The sequence below is a fragment of the Seriola aureovittata genome, chromosome 17 (assembly GCF_021018895.1).
Source record: "Seriola aureovittata isolate HTS-2021-v1 ecotype China chromosome 17, ASM2101889v1, whole genome shotgun sequence".
Lineage (NCBI taxonomy): Eukaryota > Metazoa > Chordata > Actinopteri > Carangiformes > Carangidae > Seriola > Seriola aureovittata.
The window spans coordinates 17,317,526-17,343,586 of record NC_079380.1 but is presented as its reverse complement, the minus strand read 5'-3'; the positions used below and the strand labels follow the sequence as shown (position 1 = coordinate 17,343,586).

The window sequence follows — 26,061 nt, the reverse complement described above, 5'->3', positions numbered from 1 at the left end:
GCATATGCACTCACACTTGCATGCCCGCGCATACACGCACCTGTCTGATGCATACCATACACTGTTTCTGTCTGTCTATCTGTCTGTCTGTCTGTCTGTCTGTCTCACACTCACACTTGAACATATTGTGACATGCTCAGATATGTTGACACTTGTGCAAGGTCACATTTCTATATTCTCTCACATGGCTGTTGTTACACTTGTTTTTCTGATTGCAGTCTGCAGGACTTGTGTTTGCCGCTGGATGATGAATGCCTCCAATAAAATGCAAGTCATTTGTACCTGCAGCTGAATCATATTTCAATATTGCCCAGCACTTTGTGAAGAAGCTGACATGTTTTCAGTCTGTTTTCATCATATAAACTGCTTAAAGAAATGACGAGGCCAAACAAAGAGTCTGCCACAGCTGGTCAATGAAAAACAAGCAAGTGGGTAATAAATATTTATTGTCACTAAGCTCTTCCACATCTCTCTCTGAACTTCTTCATAGTAAAGTCCCTCCATCTTGCTCAACACTCATCCATCATCCTGTCGTCGCTACTGTTTCTCCAACCCCGTGCACTAACTCATTCCCAGCCTGCCCGCGCTCAGGCCCGTATATGGCGGGGCCATCCGGCAGGGGAGCCACAGGGTTAAATATACTCTGAAGCTCTAAGCATGCCAAACTCCTCCAACTAACCTGCCAGAGAGAGTGGCACCGTGGAGTAGAGGGGCACACAATGGGCACGTGCCCATTGTCTCATCAGCATAAACATATTCTGATTGTTATGAAATGAAGTTAGATGCTAAAACTTATTCATTCACTGAGGAAATGACATGTGAGCACACTATGAAATATTAGCAACAGTTATGTTTCATACAGTGCATTGCACAGATAAATGCAAGTAAAAGACAGTACAGTTTGAAATTAAGAGTCTACAGACTCATCTAGGAAAAAATAACAACTTAAAGGGGTTTTTTGTACGTTTTCTCTGCCACCAAACATGGTTACTTGCGAGGAGCAGGTGGTGGTGATTGCTTATCAACAGCTTTAGCCATCGGACCGGGCAGCTAGTTATCATGTAAACTTCAGTCAAAGAAAAGAAGTGATAGACATACACACAACATGAGTTAAAATTTTCGTTGAGACAGCTCTTACAGTGAGACAAAATCCAAACAGTCACATGAGGCTTATAAGGAGTTGCCCCCCCCCCCCTGTGAGAAACAGGGAGGGCACCTCCTCACCCAGACAGTAAGCAAAAGGTGGTAAGGGTTACAGAGAAAATAATTATAAACTTTTTTGGAACAGTTCAGCTAAATGAGGTCGTCTCTGCACCTTCTTCTCCCATGGCCAGGTACCACGCAGACACTAACAACCTGAAGAATGTGCCACAAACCAAATAGATTTATATTCAGTAGCAGTAGCTGGTAATATGCCATTAATTCATGTCATAAGTCTTATAAAAGACTGGGCAGGCATCTGTAAACAGACCCACAACACAGATCTTGGAGACACAGTGCAGAGTGTGTATATATAAGTGTGCTTGTGTGTGAGTGTTTGTTGGCTCTTCCTCATTTCAAATCTGAAAAAGATCTTGTGAGGAGGAAGTGGCTCTTTATCAGTTTCCAGTATCTCCTTGAAGCAGAGATGAAGGATCGGGGGGGGGGGGGGGGTTTGGTGACATAACAGAGCAACATGAGAGCCTGGAGTGTGTCCTCACTTCATGTTGTCAGGGATACACTTACTTAAGAGAGCGCACGGCCTTGATTTACTTCCAGGGACAGTTTTTCAGGGCGCGTGGCAGAAAAGTGATGAAGCAGGTGGAGGACAGGACAGGAATCATGAGCTGGTGAAACAGAGAACAGAAAGATTTCAGGCGAGAGATTGCTGGGATGGCAGGACATTGGAGTTTATTCACACACACGACTGGGAAGCAGTAGTCACTGTTATAAATAAATAAAGGAGCACAGTTTTTAATTTTTTATTTAACTGATTTAAGTGACATGTGACTTTAACTATGTAAATATAGTTACATGTACATAACAACTTGAAATTACTGTTCAAGTTATAAAGACAAGGTGTTTGCATGTGTTGCATTAGTCTAATTACTCTACTGTGCATATAGGTCAGTAATCTGAATTTAAGAATCAGATGTTTTCCTCAGGAGTTGGTTGTGACAGAAGCAGAGCTAAAAGAGAGTAAATACTGGACTGGTATTCATCGAATGGCCACAAACATGACTCCAAATGAATGATAATGTCGCTCTGTGACTGCTGGATGTGATAAATAGGCAGACAAGTTACCCATATCAGCTTAAAAAGTGATGATATGTCACCGTTGTGTTTACAACTTGTTTCCACTGCCCCTACGTGTCCAAAAAATAAGCTATTGCAGGTTTAAGATAACAGAAGTTAATGGTTTTTATCAGCAAAAATATCTGTGTCAAATAAATAGTTCAACATTTAGGGTGATACAGTTATCCACTTTCTTGCTGAGAATTAGATGCAAAGATTGATACAGGCTGTAGCTTCATATTGTACAGACATGTGCATGTACTGTACAGACATGAGAGTGGTATTGATTTTCTCACAAGAAAGTAAAAGTGCATTTCCCAAAATGTCAACCTGCTCCTTTAACTGTTAAATCTTTTATCCTTTGAAAGGGAAACTGGGTTTTCTATTTACATTCTCAGTTGAGATTAATGGGGAATAATCTGGTTGCCATAGTGCATGTAAATGCTCTGCAAACACATCCCCACCTTGATGTAACCTTCAAGCCTCGGTGTAGCATCTAGGGGGGTCCTCGCCTGCAGGGTGTCACATTCTCAAACCTCCCTGAAAGAACACCGAAATTCTGCCATTGTGTCATAGCTGCCTGCCCACATGCCCACTGCACTATTTATACCAGAGGAGCACAACTGCTGCTATAGGTACAGTTACAGTCAGGCACTTCAAACCCCAGCTGCCCTGCCTCAGCTAATAATACAATGCAGTATAAACTCTACCTACACACACACACAAACACACTACTGCTTGTTCTGCTGCTACTTTTGGCCCTCATCATCCTCCCTCAAAGTGCTTCCTGTATCTATCACAGCGATGAGCAGCCACAGACAGGCAGTCCTGACGTGCCCGCCTCCCTCAGTGAGCCGCCTGCCAACAAGCTCTCACACACACTCGTTACATCCAGGTTACATCACGAGCCTGTCCCCCGTCCCAGCTCCAAATCATTATGCACATAATCATTTGAGGGGAAAGGTGAATGTGGAATACAACTGCAGGAGAGAATGATGATGAAAAACAGATGGATAATTAAGCGACATTCACAATGTTGACGTCCTTGGAATTTGGAGTCTTTGATGGCCATCACAGGATATCTGACTTCCCAATTTCAAAAAACATTTTTTATGTGAAAAAATGAATAAAGTAAAATTGCTGTTAGTAAACGTAACTTTTGTAGTGTATAGTTTTTTGTGCATATTGTATGAAGTTAACTTGTTTAATTAAGTTGTAAATAAAGTTTGTATTAATTACACATTATCAGCAAAAAGACTGACCAAGTGAACTATAACAGCAAAGAATGTCAACAAAATAATAATGGTATTTATTAGCAATTATTTGCAGTTACATACATACAGACTGAAAAAATAATACACAATGTGTACATGCTCACACATAATGTGCTTTTCTATGTTGAGTTTGTTCCATTAGCAGGTACATGTAACTGGTGTAACTAAGTTTACTCTGGTAAAGCATTTTTAAAAAGTATTGATAAATATTCTTATATTAATTATTTGTTGTTAACTTTGTCAGAACTCAAGTGGACGATGATTCAAATAGCAACATACCAACTTTAAAGAGATCATGGCAAATGTGTCCAAGTTCACTGAAAATAAATGTATTTCAATACAAAACTGAAAGATCAAGAGAGTTGAGGCTTTTCAAGAAATTTTTAAAATGTTCACAGAGAAAATATATTATTCCCCCTATCAGATCTTATCAGGTCTGATTCTTTTTAACCTAAATGATAAGTCATATAAGTCCTGGGTTAAGATTCTGAACACACTTCAGCGCACTGAGGGGTCGACAGTAGAGGACGTCCTGTTTTAGGAGCACTGTGTCCTCTCCCTTGTCCATGTTATCCCAGGACTTAAATGTCCTTAAGTTAACAGTCACGACAGAAAACATGAAAACATGATAACATGAACTTACAGGTGGAAGTGTGGACGCTTACTCTCTGACTGGCAGCTATAACCTGAAACAATCACTTAGTGAAAGTCAGAATAAGGTTAGCCAAGGAGAGCTAAGTATTTTAGTAAATGAGGGATAAGTCAGCCCAATAAAACGCTTTGTGAATGTAAAATGTCATTATAATATTATTATGTAATAATCTCTTTTATATCAGACAAGTCTGTAGTTGGCCATTAAATTTAGTTTTTTGTTCATTTCATTTTCAACATAACAGTTAGTCAGTCTCTTTCACATTGAGGTGAAGTGTCCTTTTGAATTAAACTCTCACCGCAAACAGCTCAAATGACTTGACCTGCATGATACACATTATTCTTTCCAAGTAATGATTCCAAACTAGTGTTTCAAGAATTGCCTTCTCACTGTGTAAGAACATTGTGACGTGTGCATGTGTGTGTGTGTGTGTGTGTGTGCAACTGTGCAGGTGGTGCAGCATTATCACTGTTGTGCTTTATTAGCATTAGAGCACAGTGCTTAGAATCAGCCGCAGTAACCTGATCCCAAAGGGAGATTGAGCTAAATGTCAGTGAGCCACCTTGAGCTTTGCACTGCTTCAGCCGGCCCACAACAGCACCGCGGGTCAGAGGGGGAACACACAGAGCAGAGCAGCTTTAACACAAACCCTCACCCGGAGGGAGACACAAGCAAGACACCAATATTAGAGTAGACAGAGAGAAATAAAAACAGAGAGAAAGAGGGTGTGAGACGGATAATGAAAAAAAGTCTGGTGATGAAGGATGATACTCTAATGTTAATGAGTGGTCAGCCTTCTGTGTTGTGTTTGTGTTTTTATGGCTCAATAATGAACACACTGTACACTGTAATAATAGAGCAGGTTAGTTACGAAATACCTACAATCTAAAATCTTTTTAATTTCCCATTTTGACATCTCCTTATTCCCTAATTCAACATCTCCTGGCACCTACTGTACATACCTGTAGCCTATCAGTACAAACTGTACTGATACATAGTTGGTAAAAGAAGTTACATTAAACACTAAATTGGGAAGAATCGTGCTGTATGTTGCAGGCCGTAAGCTAAGGTGTTACCTGAACTTACAAAAACACCTAAGAAATACTAACAATTACAGACTACATCTGTTCTTTTCATATAAAGTATGATAATTTAATCGCATTACATATATAAAAGCTTTGACTTACGGATAAACAAGAGTAAAAGTCTCATGCCAAGTAACATGCCCACACTGACAATGCTAACGTGCTGATTTTAAGCAGGTATAGTCTTCACCATCTTAGTTTAACATGATAGCATGCTAATGTTTATTAAGTAGTATTCAGCACAGCTGAAGGTGGTGGTGGTGATGAACTGACTGACAAGGTCAAAAATCACATTTTGTGACTTGATTTTGTGTATTCATCTGCCAACAGGCCGTGTGATATGATTGAAATCTCCAGATTGAGTAAGTGGCCCTTGAGTGGGGATCATTTTTATCACCTGTGGCAGGTGGAGAATGAGCTTGTCTGACTATAACTGAAGGGATGGCTAAAGTTTAAACAAAACTTAAACAGCAACAGAAATATGCAGCTCAGACTGGGTTGTGGTCCAATGTGAGACCCTGCATTAAAAGACCTGCAGGTCACTTTGGTGGTGATAAGTGCAGGTAAACTGTATGCCACTGTAAATTTATCCCAGTCAAAGTATGTACTGTATGTGCAAGAGGATCTAACACATAACAGAAGCCCTGAACTTCTTTCCAAACCATTAATTGTCAGTATTTTATGGACAAACAGCAGGTAATAGCTGTGCATGCTTTCCACAGCAATAAATGGGGCTTAAGTGTTCTGAACTCACATGTTCATAGATCCTAAAAGTCTCTCTACCGCTCCAACTTTATACTCTTCTTTCTCCTTCTTCTTCCTCTTGTTTGAGTGACTGTGAGATCATTGATCTCTACATCAGGGCCCTGTACAGCTCCTTTACTCTCGCATGCACTGAAGAGGTGAAATAGCGGAGCTGGACCCCCCCTTCTCTTCAAATTGCTCCCCTCTGAGTGACGTATGCATGTGTTTCCTCTGCTGCACAGTTAGCTCGCCCAACGCTGCTTCATCCTCAGTGCTCGTGATAGATGGATAATTGTGATATGCAAGAAGACGAAGAAGCACAATCCTTTTCTTAGGTAAATGTATCATCATCAAAATAAACTTACAGTATTAAAAGTAAAAGTAATAGTTTTGAAGAAAAATGGCCCCTATGACTCAGGCTTGAACGTAAAAAGCACCCTGGGAAATGTGGTGGAGTAAAACTAAACTGTTTAGTAACATAAAATGGAAATACTCAAATAAAGTTCAAATCAAAATTAACCACCGCACTCTGAGATGAATTTTAATCAGAGCGAGCAACACATTTCACCTGTGGCTTCTTCAGGTTTGCTCAGCAAAATTACAAGTGGCAGAAATGACTTCACTGCAATTTTTTGCGTTCTGTTCTGTTCATAATAGTATCTCCACATTGAGGAAATCTACTTGAAGTTGAAGTTTGAAATCTGCTTTTGCAAAAGCAGAAACAAACCCTGAGTAAGTGAGTGTCCACGTGTCCACAGACAGGCACACTCTAGTACTCTGTCATGTGCCCATCAATGTCCCCTACGTCTCATTCAGAAAGCCATTGTCCTGACCATGCATGTTCTCTTCTGCACATCTTATTTCCAGCTTGCCAGGCAGTAGTCCCCACCACAGTTGCTGCCCCTCTCCCACCCCCCCACCCCCCTTCCTATTCTTTACCACAGGGCCATCCCTGCCCACCTATTTGTGACGTTCTCGGCCAATGAGGGGTGAGTGCATGGTGAGCAAGCACCAATGAGGCCACTTTTTCATCTGTATAAAACTTTTCAGGACAGTTTGCTGGGTTGCACTTTCTGTCAGTCCAGGGCTCTGAGAGGAGAGCAACAGCCCAGAGAGAGAGAGAGAGAGAGAGAGAGGGGGCAGAGAGAGAGCAAGTGTGAACGCAGGAGGTTGCCAGTTTTTAATCCCAATCCCACACTCCAAGAAAGTGGTGGGTTAACACAGCTTCAGTTGTTTTAAGTTTCAGTTTCAGGCCAGCTGGGCCGCTCAGACTGATGTGAGTGTTTCTGTGTTTTTTCTTTATCCCTTTGTCCTGAAGCCTCTCCGTTTCAGCGAGGATGGAGAACGCACACATCAAAGAGTCAGGGGACGTTCTGTCCTACTTCGGCGTCACTGAAGACTCCGGCTTGTCACCTGAGCAGGTTAAGAAGAACCTGGACAAGTATGGCTTCAACGGTGAGGGAGAGAAAGAGTTGGCTGGATGACCAGAAGGAACAGTTGGATGGGATGGAGCACTGGAGAGTGGAAAGAGAGAATAGTAATGGATGAAGTGAATGAGGAATTGCAGGATGGAGAGGTCCAGGAGGAGGAACACACATGCATCAGCTCATTGGATGTAGCTTGGAGGACAGATGGGAAAGTATAGAGGCAGAAACACTAGGTATATGAGAGGTTTGGTTTAAGATAAATTGGCAGAAACAGACAGTGAGAGAAGAAGAAAGAGGAGGTGTAAGGAGGAGGAGAAGTGGGAAGACTGTTGAAGACTGAGAGATGAACTGGTGCAGTGTGTGACTTTGTGATGACGGTCTAATTAAGGGAAACTATCTGAATGACACAAAGGGGGAGTGATGTTTGTGCAGCAGGTGCATCAGAGTGTCAGGTTTCTGACCATCACTACTGGCTTCAGTTTAGATTGAACATCATTTATGTTTTTATTTTGTGAATCCACTTATCACACCGGCGGTCCACTCAATTGTTCTTTCCGACTACATCTCACAGTGAAATGAAAGTTTTAAAATGCAACTGAGAGCTCCAGAAAAAGCTTGTAAATGGACCTTGAGTTGAGAACATCTGCATCCTACAGGCTGTTTTTACAACAGACACTTTAACTTGTCATAGCAGGGAAAGCATTAAAGATCCCTCTGTTTTATTTAAGCATCCCGGTGACCTATGCGCCTCGCACTGGGACTCTTAAATGGAACTGTGCGTTTCCTGCTAAGACGAGTCAAAATGTCTGCTGTGAAAAAAAGGTCTATTTGTAGTAAAAACTTGTTTCACCGGAGCATCTCACCCTCAGTAAAATGAACAATGCATATCGCACACTCAGTCAGGGTGCAGTGACTGTATTTGGTGTGTAGAATCTCAGCTAGCAAACGGATGTTGACAGAGTAACAGCAAACTATAATAACACAGTAATTAAGGGTCACTGTAAAGGTCAGTTAGGGAAGCCACTATATCTGTGTCACAAACTGGCAGCAGGACAGCAAGGCCTGAACAAACCAGCTGCTGCTTATATACCATTAATTTACACTCAGTTCAGGGATGGATGTTGAAGGACAGATTGATAGAAATTGCCATCACCAGAACAAAACAAAAACCAGTATATTTATGAAGAGACAGATGTTGACACTGTAATATGGTGTTTATTGTGCATTTTGATTCCTCAGTTGTTTAAGCATCAAAACGGTGTTGCCCTCATCGACACTTAATGCTGCAAACATTAAAAATCAAACGTAAAGATGGCGTGCTTTATTAATATTCTTTGTCTCTCTTCACCCACAGAGCTGCCAGCAGAGGAGGGTGAGTCCACTTTAAACACTCGCTTTTCAGTTATTCGTGTTTGACTCATGTGCTGTTGATCAGAGCGCATCTCTTAACTTTGCGCCACGCGCACACACCTGCTCCCCTCACTTCCTGTGATGACAAGTCACACAGTCCTTTGTTAGACACCTGTCGCTGGCTCCTTGCTCTGTTCAGAGCGTGCTGCAGGCTTGAAAATTGTTTTATATGTATAATTATATTGTGACCTAAATAACTAATAATGTTTACACCTCACACGGCTCAAGAAATCAGCTGATTTCACTCAAACCCAAAACTAGCACATTAGACCTGTCTGTATCTGCACCTGTGGTTTTACTGCGAGCAGTTAGCTACGTTAATCTGACCAAAAGACAAACAAGGAAACACAGAAACAAGTGCTGAGTTTGTACATCATACAGATCATTTAGGGGGCAGATGCTAAAAAATAAGCTATTGTAAATTAATGATTATCAAATATCACATTCAATGCTTTTCCTACTCTTGGTTCAGCAGTCTTGCATGCAAACTCAGAAAAACAGAGACTAAATTAACATTTACCAGGTAAATATATAAATACATACATTTATACAACACTGAACTACATATACGCTGATACACTCATGGATACTGTATGTGATTGTATGTATTTTCTGTTTACCAGGAAAGAGTATCTGGGAGTTGGTGGCGGAACAGTTTGAGGACTTGTTGGTCAGAATCTTACTGCTGGCCGCCTGCATCTCTTTTGTGAGTCTTTTCACTTCTCACTGTCCATGATATTGTGTCTTTGTAAGATTTATAAGGAGAGAAGAAAGATTAGATATTTGTTCCATAATGATTAAAGTACACCTGTAGCCCATTCACATTTACCTAAAATACATTTGTGGGAAATTTGAACTATGAGCACTATGAAATGCTTAGCGAAGATAAAGAGCAAAGAGAAAAAGTAAATTATTACTCTTTGCACGTACACTTGCACTATACATCACACGAAACAAGTGATTGACTCAGCACTATTTACACTCACCAAAACCTGAAGCTAACCACCCAGAATGTGGTATCAACAATTAAAGCCCTCCCTTGCCCCCAAGCAGAACAAGCTCCACCAATCAAATGTTTGTGTTTAGGCTTAGGTTATATCAAGATTAATGTCTGGCTTAGTCTTAATCAAAGGAGCAGCGGCCCTGGAGGAGTTGTTTGAGGGGCAACATGGTCGTATATTAGCTGCAAGTTGTTACAAATGAGGGCATGTATCTGAAATGTGTCTTGATGTTGATGATGTACCTCAGAAACAGGGATGAAACAAATCTGATAAGGTAATAGGTTTGAGAAGAACAAGATTGGCCATTACACAGGCAAACGTTAAGGGACGGTGAACTAACAATGAATGTGCTGAAGTCTCCCTCGATGAGCTGCGTCTCCTGTAACCCGTCACATGTTTTCATTGTGATTACCCACACACTCACACACTCAGGCCGACAAACACAGCATGTACATGACTGGGTTATTAAATTACATTTGGACTCATTTCCTGACTCTCATTTACACAAGGAATCCCTCTCTCCCTCCTCCCCTCCCCGTCCGAGTCGCTCTCTCTCCAAAACAGTTTTGTGGATGAGAGTAGGCTGGACACATTGTCTTAATCCTCGATCTCTGCCCTCTGGCCTCCCTGTACAGCTGTCAGTATGGCCTTAGAAGGCCTGACGGCTCTGTGTGTGTGTGTGTGTGTGTGTGTGTGTGTGTGTGAAATAGATAGAGCAAGATGAGGAAAAAGACAAGAGAGTGGCTCTGTGTGTGTGTGTGTGTGTGTGTGTGTGTGTGTGTGTGTGTGTGTGTGTGTGCGCGCGCATGGCAGGGGCTTTATTTTAAGAAAGTCTCAAGCCAGGACGAGAAACTGTATCCTTGGACAAAGGTCAGTGATGGAAGGAACGAGGGATGGCTTGCAGCAGCAGGAGAGAGTGAGAGACAGAGAGGAGGGTGAGGGGGGAGTCAGGGATTGGGTTGCACAATGGCATTGTTTGTTACAATGACAAACGAGAGCAATAGATTCAGAGTCGTATATGGTTTCTAAAAGAGAGAACACTAAATACTGCAAATACATGGTCATCCTATTCATATACACATGAATGTCCTACCACTGCAACGTGCTGACAGGCTCCAACTCTCACTCTGGAGATCGATTGTTTCTTTGAAGAGAGGCAGGGTGAAGACAGAGCGGAGAGAGTGAGCTACAGAGCCTATTTTGGGATGAGAAAAGATGTGAGGTGAAACGCAGGGAAATGAAAAACACAGAACATTATGATGCTGAGCAAAAAGCTAAATGCTACTAGAGGAGGATGGGAGGACTCTTGTCTTCTCTCTCCGCTTAGCTCTGTGCTCCGCTGGCCTGCAACTAATCTGTGTCAATGTCAACACGAAGCCTTTCCGAAACAGACCTGTGATAATGACATGGGACTCGCACTCACAGGGGCGCACACGTGTTTGACTATAGAGTCACATGTAGAGGAGATGCTTCACACATAGGATAACATAAGATACAAAAGGCACAAAGTGATATGTCATTTGATCCAGTAATGGTTCATAACTCATAAATAGCTCCCTGTGACTGTTTTATGTTCAATGGCGGCAGGCAGTAGGAGATAATACTGTCACCCAGGGCATCAAGTTCACCACAAAATTAAAGACACTCATACCAAGTAGAGTATTAGGCTAGACCTGCAGTATAAGCATGCAATATTTCAACACAAAAAGAGTCAAGAGTGTTCTTGGGTTTGAGTATTTACTCAGTGTAGACATCATATTAAGACTACAACTAAGGACTTTTCAGCTGATTTCTATTTTTTGATAGTCTGTGTCAGAAAATACTGAAAAACGCCATCGTTGACTAATTGTTTCGATGTAGATCATATAGCTCAAATAAGTGTTGGAAACATGCACGTATACATTATACAGAAGTGTGTAAAAGTCTTTTTTTTCTAAGTCGTAATTAAAGGAAAAATCTGAGTTTAAAAGTTAATGTTTGGGATTTGTAAGTGAAGACTTGAGAGATCACAATGTTTGTCTGGGACCATACCACCTACATGTAAATCCTAAACATAATAAATAGGATAAAATAAATACAAATATTTGTGTTGAAACAGTTAATTTGGTGATGAATCAATCAGTCAATCGACAAAAATTTAACCTTTAAACATTTTCATAATTGATTTATTGTTTCAGTTAAGTAAAAATGCTGAGCATTCGCGGATTTGTGCCTCTCAAATGTGAGGATTTGCTTTTATATCATTGTAGATCTACTATATCACTTCTACACCACAAATATTCATAGATATATATAACCATTGAATATTTGTAATTATATATGTATATGTACAGTGGGTTCAATAATGGGAAAGTGGTCTGAGACTTTTGGATCCCTATATGTATGTATGTAATGTTAGTTTCAGTCCTTATGTTGTCCCCAATTGTTTACAGTTTTGTTTTTTAATATAAGAGAATATTAGTGTGAAATATAAGGATGTGCTGTCTGTCTGTCTGTCTGTCTGTCTGTCTGTCTGTCTGTCTGTCTGTCTCAGGTTCTGGCTTTGTTTGAGGAAGGTGAGGAGACAGTCACTGCCTTCGTCGAGCCCTTCGTCATCCTCCTCATCCTCATCGCAAATGCTGTCGTTGGAGTGTGGCAGGTCTGTGAGCACACACACACACACACACACACACACACACATGAGCACAAAGGAACAATTGCAATCACAAGGACACATACCTGGCCCTTGAATGCTGTCTTTTACACACACCTAAATAGACTCTCATACTTAGCAACAGTCACACACAATAAATCACGCACGACGGCGGCCTGTTCTGGTCGCAGCCCGTGTCCTTTACTGTGAGCACACACTCCTTCCAGCGCAGCGGCTGAAGGCTCAAAGTTCAAGGGAAGCCAAAATGAGAGGCATGACGTCAGCAGGAGGTGAAAAGGTGAAAGGTTAAGCCGACGGGCTGAGTGGAGGGGAGAGGGGAGGGGGAGGAGGGGCAGAGGGGGCAGACTGGGACCCGTGCTGCCTTGAAGGCTCAAACTGCAGTCTGCTTCGTAACAATCCACACCGTGCAATCCACAGTAAAAATACAGAGGGACGATCAGGTTACCACAGGCCTGGAGTGTGTGTGCGGTGTCTGTGTGCGAGGGGGGGGGGGGGGTTCATATCAACCCTGTGGCAGTCATTTGGAAACTATGCACAAGGATTCACACATGGGGGGGTGTGGGGGGAGAATGGAGAGAGGGAGGGGGCGGCTGGCGTAAGTTGGGCTTTACACTTTGAGGCGGTCGAGGGCGGCCATGCAAGAAATCACAGACTGAACTGAACATTATTCTCTGATCAACCTGTTGTTCAGCTTCAGGCTGCTCAGTCAGATGGACATCGCACAGTGCAGACACATGTGGTGTTCACTGCAGATGTGGTAAATAATTCATCTGTTTTTATTTCTATCTATTTTCCCTTTTTTTTTTTTTACTATTCTTTGAGATTTTTTTTACTTTTTGGACATTTTGACATATTTCTCACCATCTTTGGCTGCATGGTTAACCACGCCTGTCGCCATAGAAACTAATTGGTATATACTGTATACATATATACTATATATGATGTGGTAACCACCAGAAACAGATTAGCTAAAAGTTTGTGTCTTAAACTCAAAAAAAGCTTATCTTAGGATTTTTCTCCAAACTTCCGCTGTGATTTTTGCTTATATGATCATGAATATTTATAGGCTTAAAAACTAAATAGTAGATAAATTAATAAAAGAAAAGCCTCAATTATCTCTCTCTCTTTCTCTGCACAAAACAGTGCACAAATGTTTCAGACTGTAGCAGATGTTATTACTTTTATCCCATTCGATATCTCAGAAACGCCTTGAGGGAATTTCTTCAAATTTAGAACAAAGATAAATTGATTAGATTTCGGTCATCAAAGGTCAAAGGTCAAGCTCACATAACGAAAAAAGAATTTATCATCATCAACAATCTGACAAAACACTAACATTACCAACTCAAGTCATTTTTCCCAGTTAAATCAACACCATGGATAGTGTTGAGAAAAATGCATTGCAAAGGTATTGCAGGAATATTGTAAAGGTCAATAGTTTAACTTGCACAATTACACAAGTCACTTTTCAGGTGTTTGACTCCTTTACTTACCATATGTAAGAATTAATTAACATTAAATGTGATCTTTTCTTTTCACTTATATTGTAATGTCTCAACATCTGTTTAAAACACCCATCTCCATCCTCGAGGAGCGATCCCTCCTCTGCTGCTCTTCCTGATGTTTGTAGCATTTATGTTTTTCTGTTCCATGTTTTGTGTGTGTTTTCGCAAAACAGGAGCGCAACGCAGAGAGCGCTATTGAGGCTCTGAAGGAGTATGAGCCTGAGATGGGGAAAGTTTACCGGTCGGACAGGAAGAGTGTGCAGAGAATCAAGGCCAGGGAGATCGTCCCCGGCGATGTGGTGGAGGTTTCCGGTAAGATTCCCAATAATGGAGGGTTTGCAGTTATTCAGAAAGTCTATTCAGAATCTATAAACCACTGACACTGTTGTAGTCAACATAGTCCCAGCTCACAGTTAAGAACATAATCGCAATTTAAAAGGAGGAAATGCACAGGAAAAACAAACTTAGTGAAACAAGAGGTAGGACTGTTGATGTTGTTGCATGCTCATGTCTGTGTGGCCTGGACTCTTCACGAGTGGTGTAATAATATAAGAGGAGAAAGCATCATCCAGTTCTTCATACTTGTCTGCAAATTCTGTTGAATGTGCAATTTTAAAATGCAAATTTAGCTTGGGAAAGGTATGAGCATGCATTCAACGTGCCTAAACACAAATAATAAAAAGGATCCGTGGGTCTGTGTGCATTCTGTCTCCAGTCAGTCAGCAAAAGACAGAGATTTAAATTCAAGTATATTACATTTGTAATACTGTAATGATAAAGTCTTTAGCACTGGAAAACTACATTGGCAACAAAGCAATAAAGTTCTTCTTGTGACAGTCAAATCATAAATAATAGTGATAGTAAGCTACTACATATATATTTAGAGGTTACTTTAACCATGTATCACAGTTATAATCAGGCCAAAGCTCATCTCTGTGGCTTATCCAGGACTTCTTAACCTTGGATCTAGACGGCACGTGTTTTACAGTAATGACGTCTGACTGCTAGTGTGAAGGGAAGGAATGATCAGTGATGACCTTTGCCCCAGGCTCAAGCAAACAATACAGTTTGTTCATTTAGCCAGATCTCTTTGTTTGACCCCAGATTTAACATTGAGCGCCTCAGCGTCCTATAGCTGCTGAATCACCGGCTGCTTTAAGTCGAGTCACATGCAAGTGTGTGTGTGAGTGTGTGCGCAAATACATGGGTACTGATGTCCTTGAGATTGAACACGGGCCCTTTTAAGGCAGTAACAGAGAAAAGGGGGTGGAGGGGAACTGAAGGAACTTTCTGTGGGAAGAAAAAAAAACAAGCTTGAGTATAAATACATTTAATATCGACTCGCTCCTCTGTCTCACCCTCTCCCTCTGTTTGTTGTACACCTGTTCTTTTCATTTCATGATCTCCCCAAGGTCTCCCTCTCTCTCTGACTCTGACTGTGGTATCAGCTTTCAACAACAACACCATCCATCCAGAGTGCTAAAACCAGTCAATCAACTCTACCCCCCCCAACCCCCCAACCCCTCCAACCCCTCCATACCCTCCCCCATACCTCCATCCTGCTGTAATGCTGCAGTCAGATTGATATGAAACAGTTTGTACTATAATCCTGCAAAAAAGGCAAAAACTGCTTAAAGTAGAAAGGCTAAATCAAATCCGATTGTTGATTAAGTAACTTTTTTGTGTATTTCTCCGTGTGTGTTTGTGTGTGTGTGCATCTAGTTGGTGACAAAGTGCCAGCCGACATCAGGATCATCTCCATCAAATCTACAACCCTGCGTGTGGACCAGTCCATTCTCACTGGTAGGTGTTGCATGACAAATGGGGCGGCCACAAAATGATGTATTTCCATGTATTTTGGTATCTGCTTTGTTCATTGATCACCCAACCCAACACTTGTGTCTCCTATAGGTGAGTCCGTCAGCGTGATCAAGCACACCGATGCTGTCCCAGACCCCCGAGCTGTCAACCAGGACAAAAAGAACATGCTGTTCTCTGTGAGTCTCTCTTTTCCACCTCTATGTTTCCATCAGACCTGACAAACTCCACTTGCTCTCCTAAACCCTTTTTCCTAAACCCCACAACTGTCCCTCCTTCGTACCACCAAATACACCTTTTTTCACAGCAGACATTTGTACTTGTTATAACAGGACAAGCTCAGGTGTAACATACAAAATATATATATATATGTGACCATATTTAATTCATGTTTTACATATTGTTTTTGTTCATCTAATGTTTGAGAGGGAGTCTCTTTATTACATCATGTCATTGTGCCTTCTCCTTCTTTAATGGCACCAGACCAGAGAATAAGCACCAGCAGCTGTTTATCTTTTGCTCCCAACTACTAATATTTGCATAAGTGTGGTGGATGGAAAATGACACCTCAGTGGGTTTAATCTGATCAAATCTGACTATTAACTGATAATCCAGGTGATGTTTCATCATCATCATTGCTCTGTGCTGTCTAAAGATACTGAACACCTGCTGTAAAATACACACCTGTAACCGACTGACTCTGAGCAATAACACTAAGTCAACAATGACAGTTTTCTAACTATTATAAATTGAAGATGCATCTTTATATGTTTTATCTTTTTGCTCCAACAGTGTGTTACTGCCATTGACTTATTACAGAGGAATTAAATGATTAATGCATGCTTCTTCTAAAATCACTATTAAATTAAGCATGTGGCTCACACTGATAAAACTACCCAGTTCTATCAGGGACAAAAAATGATCCTCAGGAAGATACACTGCTACACTTCAGCTCATAAGCTTCACATACTGTACTAAATACCTGTTTCTCAAAACATTGAACCCCTGGCTGAAATTAGTACAATTACACATGCTCCACCTGAGTGTTGTGTAAAATACTAACCAATAACAAGACTAAGAATCTACAGATACGCTGCCAGCTCTGCGAGGTTAATGAGGCTGTAGCCAAAGCACTACCGTCTAAATGCTAACATCAGCATGCTAAGACGCACACAATGGCAAAGCTGATATTTAGCAGATGTACTGTTCACCATGTGCACCACCTTAGTTTAGTGTGTTACCATGCAAACATTTCTTAAGTAGTGGACGAACTGAAATTTTGGCTTGATGATGAAAAGCCAGAGGATCACCAAAGTTATTACAGTTTATCCTGGATGTTAAACAAATTTCAATCCATCCTGCCCTAGTTGTTGTAAAATTTCACCCAAAACCACAAATGCAGACCTCATGAAAGTCAGGGAATCACTAAAATCATCAGGACACATCCTCCTGGAACCATAAACGTTAAAGATGCTGAGATGTTTCAGACTAACTGGTTTTCTGATGAGTTTCTCACTCTCTTAATTTCTGTTCAGGGCACCAATATCGCTGCTGGAAAAGCCACCGGTATAGCTGTAGCAACTGGCGTCACCACTGAGATCGGTAAGATTCGTGACCAGATGGCTGCCACTGAGCAGGAGAGGACCCCTCTGCAGCAGAAACTGGATGAGTTTGGAGAGCAGCTCTCTAAGGTGGGTGAGACAGAGCAGTTTTTTATTTATGTATTCATATTGTGTTCAAGGTTCAAGACCTAAATGACCTAAAATTTGTACATGAAACAAAACTCCAGCTAATATCTAACAAATCCCTTCGACTGCCTGTCCTCCAGGTCATCTCCCTCATCTGTGTGGCCGTCTGGATAATCAACATTGGTCATTTCAATGACCCCGTCCATGGAGGCTCCTGGATCCGCGGTGCTATCTACTATTTCAAGATTGCTGTGGCTCTGGCTGTGGCTGCCATTCCTGAAGGTAAACCACTGGGATTAACTTCCATTTGCTTGCCCAAGAAGATTATCATATCTAAGATTCATGTTGTGTAGCTCGTCTATATGAAGCTGCAGCCCCCAGTCCATTAGAAATTAAATGAGGGCCTGTGGCTTAAGATTGATCTTTACAATATTAACACTGGTACACAGTTTAATAACGTCATATCGTGGATATAATACAATTTGTCAAGTTGATTTCCAGTTTGATGCTCATTCATTACTTTGTTGCTTTATGTAGTTTATATCGGTATAAAGTCTCCTCAAAAACTACAACCACGAACCAGGAAAATATATATATAAAAATGTCTTTGGCAATAATGTCTATTGTATATATATATATATATATATATATATATATATACCTGTATATGTATGGCAAGAAAGAAATTCTATTTACTTACTTATACTTTTTTAGGCCTTTTAGAGAGGGAATTGAATTCAGTGATTTTTCAGACTTTTAAAGACCAAATGTTACCTTGTTCTGAGTGAATAGTGGTCTCCGATTTGGAGGTGCTCTCACTCCACCCCGTCACACTACAGTCAGCTACAAACTGTGCCAACACACCTCAGAGACCACAGTCTAATGATGCCAAAAGGACAACATCATCTGCAAACACCGATGCCACCATAATGTCACTAAGCTGGACGCTCTCCAGACCTTCTTCACATCATTGTCAGCGTTGATTTTTGCCAAGAATCTGAACCCAGGTCTGACACTGGCTGCAGAGGGACTGAGTGGCTTGCAGAAGCCCCCTCCCCACATGAATACCTCTGGAGAACACTGCAGTTTGGGTGTGCTCCAACTAATGTGTTAAGGACTGTGTTGGGACCACCAATACTGTCAGCTCGCCAAGTGGCAGAGCCCCTAAAGTCCAGCTGGTCTTGAGCAGACATGTCAGATCATTCTTTATCACCTGTTTTTTTTGGATTGAGAAGACCCCCTTAATGTTTTTGTCCATCTTCCAACCCATCTTACCTTTCACCTCATGTCATCTTCACTGTGCACCTCTCTTTTCCCCCTGCGCTTCAACCATCTGTCCATCAGGCCTGCCAGCTGTCATCACCACCTGCCTGGCTCTGGGAACGCGCCGCATGGCCAAGAAGAACGCCATCGTCAGAAGCCTGCCCTCTGTGGAGACCCTGGGCTGCACCTCAGTCATCTGCTCCGACAAGACTGGCACCCTCACCACCAACCAGATGTGTGTAACTAAGGTGGGTTCATGTTCACAGGTGTGAGGTCTCTGAAAAGGAGAGCAGATCTAATACAGAGACTGTGTTTTTCCCCACGTTTTCATGCAGATGTTCATCATCGATAAAGTTGAGGCCGACAATGTTTCCCTCGGCCAGTTCGACATCTCTGGCTCAAAGTACACCCCTGAGGGAGAAGTGTAAGTGTCAAAGAGTAAAGAGTTCATGTTAAAAAGACACACACATAAAACAGTAACCCATTCTTGCAGAACAATATCTTGACTACATATTTTTGTCATTTTCTATTAGTACAAAGAATAACTTGTCTGTGAAGTGCGGACAGTTTGACGGACTGGTAGAGCTGGCTACCATCTGCGCTCTGTGCAATGACTCTTCTCTGGACTACAATGAGGTCTGCAGAGGATATTTTGTATGTTTACATGTAAAAGACAGATGAGGCTAAAATATACTCACTTTCTTTCTCTCTCTCTCGGCCCATGGTGCAGTCCAAGGGTATTTATGAGAAAGTGGGTGAGGCCACTGAGACAGCCCTGTGCTGTTTGGTGGAGAAGATGAACGTGTTCAACACTGAAGTGCGTGGTCTGTCCAAGGTGGAGAGGGCAAATACGTGCTGCACTGTAAGTCTGCAAAAGATCCCACAGCATATGCAATGTGTTGTCCTATACAAAGACATCTCACTAACACAGAAAACAGGTTCATGTGTCTCCAAAATAAAAGTTTTTGCTATTCTAAATTCATTTTAGTGGCCACATAGATTCAAGAAAGTGGCTGTTATCAATATTTTATCTGAACAATGGATCAAAAGAGCTGTTGAATGTAAAAAGACGTCACATGTTTCAGCACATTGTTGAGGACATACCAGACTCAACCTTGATTTTTTATCTTTTTCATCCAGTTCACTTCTTTTTCCTTCACTTTCTGGCAGGTGATCAAGCAGCTGATGAAGAAGGAATTCACCCTGGAGTTCTCCAGAGACAGGAAGTCCATGTCAGTCTACTGTTCACCTGCCAAGTCTGCCAAAGGCCCTGTGGGAAACAAGATGTTTGTCAAAGTGAGTGCGTGACACATAAACAAAAGGGCATCTCCAAAAACTGTTCAAATGTGGGAACTATATAAGAAATATTGTGGCATTATAATAAAAAAGAATCACAAGAAATAGAGCCAAATATCTGTTCAACAAACACACACAAATGGTTGTCATTACTGTGTCATCAGGGTGCTCCAGAGGGTGTCATCGAGCGCTGCGCCTACGTCCGCGTGGGCACCACCCGCGTACCCCTGACTGGCCCGGTCAAAGACAACATCATGTCAGTCATCAAGGAGTGGGGCACAGGGCGCGACACCCTCCGCTGTTTGGCTCTGGCCACCCGTGACACACCTCTGAGGAAGGAGGAGATGAACCTGGAGGACTCAACCAAGTTTGTAGACTATGAGGTGGGTGACGGAGGACAGATAATGAAAATTGTTTTCTTAGCTGTGAGTGTCTCCACAGGACACTAAACTTTTTGCTCTCTTATTATATCCAGACTGACTTGACCTTTGTGGGCTGTGTCGGCATGCTCGACCCTCCTCGTAAGGAAGTTATGAGCTCCATCGAGCTGTGCAGGGCTGCTGGCATCCGTGTCATCATGATCACTGGTCAGTATACGTGTCATCCTGTATTTTAATCTCCCTTTAGACCAAATAAATGTAAACCTTAACAGCTAAAACTAAATCTTAATTTCTATCTGCCCCTAGGTGATAACAAGGGCACAGCTGTGGCCATCTGCCGTCGTATCGGCATCTTCAGCGAGGATGAGGATGTCACTGGCAAGGCCTTCACTGGTCGTGAGTTTGATGACCTCGCTCCCTATGATCAGAAGAAGGCCGTGCGAAAGGCTTGCTGCTTTGCCAGAGTGGAACCGTCCCACAAGTCGAAGATCGTTGAGTTCCTGCAAGGCTTTGATGAGATTACTGCCATGGTGAGGAGAACAAAGCTTTTGTTGTGTTTAAAAGGCAAATACCATAACTTGTCTCAGGCTAATACATCATTCGTCTCCTCCATTTTCCCCTCTACCCTGCACTAAGACCGGTGATGGAGTGAATGATGCCCCTGCCTTGAAAAAGGCGGAGATTGGCATCGCCATGGGCTCTGGCACTGCCGTTGCCAAGTCTGCCTCTGAGATGGTCCTGGCTGACGACAACTTCTCTTCCATTGTGTCTGCTGTTGAGGAGGGCAGAGCCATTTACAACAACATGAAGCAGTTCATCCGCTACCTCATCTCCTCCAACGTAGGCGAGGTTGTGTGGTGAGTACAGGATATGTATGTGTGTATGGGATGTTGTGACTCTTGTCTGTGACATTTTAGCGCAACTACAAGAAAAAGTTCCAGTCTTTGCATAAGACAAAAAGAGGAACCGTGTCAAAGCTAATACAAAAAAATCTGTCTGTTTTTCAGTATCTTCCTGACTGCTGCCCTGGGTCTGCCCGAGGCTCTCATCCCCGTCCAGCTGCTGTGGGTTAACCTTGTGACTGACGGTCTGCCTGCCACTGCGCTGGGCTTCAACCCCCCTGACCTGGACATCATGGGCAAAGCCCCCCGCTCCCCCAAGGAGCCCCTCATCTCTGGCTGGCTCTTCTTCAGATATCTGGCCATTGGAAGTACAGTGTTTTTTCTCTCTCTCTTTCTCTTTAACTCGGTCTTATCCAGTGAAGCATTTGAGGGCAGGAACATGGACATGAAATTATATACTTCACATTGATTTGATTATTACTGATACTGCAGATAAATCCTTCATCCCCTGTCTGCCTCAATTGACTTTTGCAAATTATGTCATTGCCATGGTAACACACCTACCTCTATTATGGTATTATACATCAAATAAACATTTGATTTCTTTGACAACATCATCAGAAGCTCTTTGGCTGCCATTATAACTGTACCATCCACATTTTGGTCAAGAGTTTGAGATTAAACACGGTCACATGTCTTTCAGGTTATGTTGGCGCTGCTACTGTTGCAGCAGCCGCCTGGTGGTTTGTGTACAGTGACGATGGCCCGATGGTCACCTTCCACCAACTGGTTCGTATTTAACACGGTTGTCTGTGAACTTCTGCTGTGAAAAATAATTATCTGTGGGACACTGTTAAACTGTAAACTGCTGTAACTCAGAAAACTAATCATATAAAACTACAGCACCTCAATACAAACACACTGCAAAGATGGTTCTAAGCATCTGATAGACTGTGCCTGTTTCCGTCTCTCCCATCAGTCACACTTCATGCAGTGCAGCGAGGAGAATGAGGACTTTGCCGGGGTTCCCTGCGAGGTGTTCGAGTCTTCTCCTCCAATGACCATGGCTCTGTCTGTGCTAGTCACCATCGAGATGTGCAACGCTCTGAACAGGTACTGTACTCAAGTACAAATTTGAAGTACTTTTACTTGAGTATTTCGATTCAATGCTACTTTATACTTCTATTCTACTACAATCCAGAGAGTCATATAGCAGCTTTTACTCCTCTGAATGTATTTGTCAACTCTGGTTACTAGTGGACAAACACTGGACTTTTCTTGAGCAGTTTTACACTGTGGTTTTTACTTTTCCTTGTAGTACATGTAGTACATGCACTCATGGAAGTTGCAGCTGTTACTATGATATGAATGTATAACATGTTGAAAACACATGGCTGTGAGTATACAAACACACTCACTGTAACAGTTTCCACTGTGCTGAGATGTTTTTAGAAGCCTAGTCCAGGATGGTGTTCTTCATTATTTGCCATATTTCCAGTTTATTCTTATTCTTCAAGTGTATATTTTCATGCATTCACCTCGACACACACGCATTAATGTACCCCTCCGCCTCCCCGTCCAACCCCACCTCCCCCCAGCTTGTCTGAGAACCAGTCCCTGGTGCGCATGCCCCCCTGGAGCAACGTCTGGCTGGTGGGCGCCATGAGCCTCTCCATGTCCCTTCACTTCATGATCATCTACGTCGACCCACTGCCCGTGAGTCTGGCCTCCTGCACTACATCCATCTCCCCTCCACTCTTCCCTCACACACACACACCGCCTCTGCCAACCTCCATGTTCTCTCTCACACTGTCATTGCTTAAATACTTACAGATGACACACCACTCTGTTGCCCAAATCACTAACAGAGGTGGCGCTCAGGTTGGCACCCAATCAATCCAGTTGCTCAGCTTTGTGAACTTCTCAAATGGTTCATTGTTTCAGTTGTTTCTTAATATCTTGACACAAGTCCCCAGGTGCCCTGTTTAATTTAACTTTGCTTCTTAGTAGCCGAGTACAACTAGTTCCGAGTCATTAAGTTCCAGTTAAGTCCCAAAATCAAGACATTAGCAGTGAAACAGTGAGGATCAGGGTTAAGTGAAGGTCATTATGTCATTATACAGCTGAAAGCACAGCTGGAGGACAAATAGTGTAAAAATAGTAAGAACAGTATCAAATTACCCCAAACATGAAGTTTCTGCACTCCAATCAATGAAATTACTGTTTAGCCATCATATGTGCCAATATTGTTAATATTAGCAATAAGCTAATATGAGTCACCTTCCATCATTACTGCGGATTTATTATGTGCATTTATTGCTTCTTAAATTCATTTAATTTTCCATGTCCCTTCTCCATGATGTGATTTCTGGCTGATATTTATCTGGCAGTTTTAACACAGCACTGCTCTCGTCCACAGATGATCTTCAAGCTCACTCACTTGAATGTGGAGCAGTGGTTGATGGTGCTGAAGCTCTCCTTCCCAGTCATCCTCATCGATGAGCTTCTCAAGTTTGTGGCTCGCACATATCTGGAGGGTAAGCTCTAGTATGATCTCCATAATGTGTAAAAAACTATTTGAAACTCCACACAGACATAATTACATCAGGTTGGTGATGCTCTTGTACTATGAGAAGAGGGATATGGATGAATTCATACCAATTTTCTAGGATGTGATGATGTGCACCTGAGCCTACCGTTACTGTGCCTGAGATTACTATTTATGTCCTACCAATCATAATCACAGTTAACAAGTTAATCTAAACAAAGAATGAAATAAAATGCAGCCACTGTGTGTAGCTACAGTAATTGGGAATAGTTCAGGTGTGAGCTTTCAGTTCATTCAGGTGTTTAGAAGTTGCCAGTTGCTTATGCTAGATATAGAGGTACTTAAAAAATATGTACACATTTTAAAAATACATGGTTTTATCCTCCTTCTTGAACATTTCAGCCTAAACTTTTTTTCTCCTTTTCAATAATTTTCAAAGAAAACATGATTGATTGATTGATTGATTGATTGATTGATTGATTGAATGTTATGGAATAATTTACCTCCCAATTAAATGTCTTTTAATGTATTTTAACTGTTAACCTCTCTCCCCCCACTCTTCTTTTTCTACACTGTTTTAATTTTCTATCCTCTAAATTGTGGTTCCCATTCATTTAATGCTCCTCTCCTTGGATGCTCTTTTTCCCCGTTCCCCTTCTGACAATCCAGCCTAAACTTGTTTCCCCCTCCTACATACCCCTGTAACAAAACAAGGTATTCCCCTGACTCAAGCTAAAGGTTTAAGCACTCTGCATGTGCATGTTTTACAAGTTTCATGCTGGGTATTATATATGTTTAAGTGACTCTGTCAAAGAAACATTGTCTGTTAAGCATGTGTACATGTTGGTGATCTTGGTAATCTTTCTGAACTAATCACTTGCACTGTGAATGTAGCTATGATCGTGTTGATGGCTGTGAATCTGTCATGAACTGCCAGTAGAAATCTAATAATTGGTATCACAGTATCATATGTAGTGGTGCATAGTTGGTATTTACCATTGGAATATGCTACTTTAGCTTTTAGCATAGGGTAGTTTGTGGATCCTCTGGAGGAAGAAACAGATAATACATAAATTATCTATTTTGGCTTAAAAACTTTTTCCACTTGATATTGTCACAAAGTGAGGAAAAGTTTTCCCATTGTGTGACACAAAAATGAGCACGATACATTTTGGGGAATGATCTTATTTGCTTTCTTGATATTCTTAGATGAGACGATTGATACCACTCTCTGATCAATACAGTGAATACAAAGCTCGAGTCAGCAGCCGGTTAGCTTAGCTTAGCATAAAGACTGGAATCAGGGGGAAACTGCTAGCCTGGCTCTGTCCAAAGGTAACAAAATCTGCCTTCCATCACCTCTAGAGCTCACTAAGGACACTGCATCTTGTTTATTTAGATAGTAAAAGAAAGGAAATGAGAAACAAGAATGAAAAATTCCTCAGGAATCAACACTTCACAATCAACCACACTGCCAATGACTGTAGCTAGTGGCTAAACGTGAGGAAATAAATTTGTGTCTGCCAGATGTGTCCCCTTTCCTCTCCTTAATACGACCATGATTTCTTGCAGTTGCCAGGCAACCAGCAGAGGCTCTAATCTGTTGATTAACAAGTTTTAGATTTGCTGATAAGTGGATTTTGTTTCCTTTAGACAGAGACAGGCTAGCCGTTTGGTTGCACTGAGCCAAGTTAACATCAGTTTTCTCATCTACCTCAAGCCAACAAAGCAAAACTGCATATTTCCCAAGAACTTAATGTCCAATTCCCTTAAACAAAAAACTATTAGCTCTTAATGTATTCACTTAACCTGGGAACACTGCCATCACCGTATAACTGACAAGTCTTTGTTTTCTCATGCAGGGAAAGTCTAGAGGCAAAGTGCAACAGAGAGTGTCTGAGGCAGAGAGAGCACAGAGACACAGAGGATGGAGAGAAAAGGCTGAGCGCTCCCACTGAAAGCCAGCCTGCCAAGATTCACCTGATGAGATCAAATCATCAAGTGGCATGAATACAACAGAAAACACATAAGCCATCTGAAAATACACCCAAAAAAAGCTGCAAAATATTTTTTCTGTGTATGTACTGAAATTAATATATAGGTAAGAGTTATTAAAACTATTCTGTGTTGATTCTATTCTTAAAGAATAAAGATATGTATTAAAGAAACTGTCAAACTTGGACCTCAGTGTTCAGTTTTCT

At 41.7% G+C, this 26,061-nt stretch overlaps 1 protein-coding gene across 2 annotated transcripts; it reads left to right on the top strand.

Annotated features, from left to right (window-relative positions):
* Positions 1-7,114: 7,114 nt before the first annotated feature.
* Positions 7,115-26,042, top strand: atp2a1 (ATPase sarcoplasmic/endoplasmic reticulum Ca2+ transporting 1). Of its 2 annotated transcripts, XM_056401753.1 has the most exons (26): positions 7,115-7,239; positions 7,348-7,484; positions 8,811-8,828; positions 9,490-9,572; positions 12,401-12,505; positions 14,199-14,337; positions 15,748-15,828; positions 15,937-16,022; positions 17,379-17,534; positions 17,672-17,813; positions 18,876-19,042; positions 19,130-19,218; positions 19,328-19,430; positions 19,525-19,656; positions 19,965-20,090; positions 20,255-20,473; positions 20,566-20,677; positions 20,777-21,000; positions 21,107-21,327; positions 21,478-21,680; positions 22,016-22,101; positions 22,292-22,425; positions 22,911-23,028; positions 23,732-23,849; positions 24,530-24,574; positions 25,723-26,042. In XM_056401753.1, the coding sequence occupies exons 2-25, from the start codon at positions 7,367-7,369 to the stop codon at positions 24,532-24,534; spliced, it is 2,985 nt and encodes a 994-aa protein (XP_056257728.1). In that variant the 5' UTR covers positions 7,115-7,239; positions 7,348-7,366; the 3' UTR covers positions 24,535-24,574; positions 25,723-26,042. The 2 variants fall into 2 exon arrangements, with proteins under 2 accessions (XP_056257728.1, XP_056257727.1); XM_056401752.1 differs by lacking the exon at positions 24,530-24,574.
* Positions 26,043-26,061: the final 19 nt, after the last annotated feature.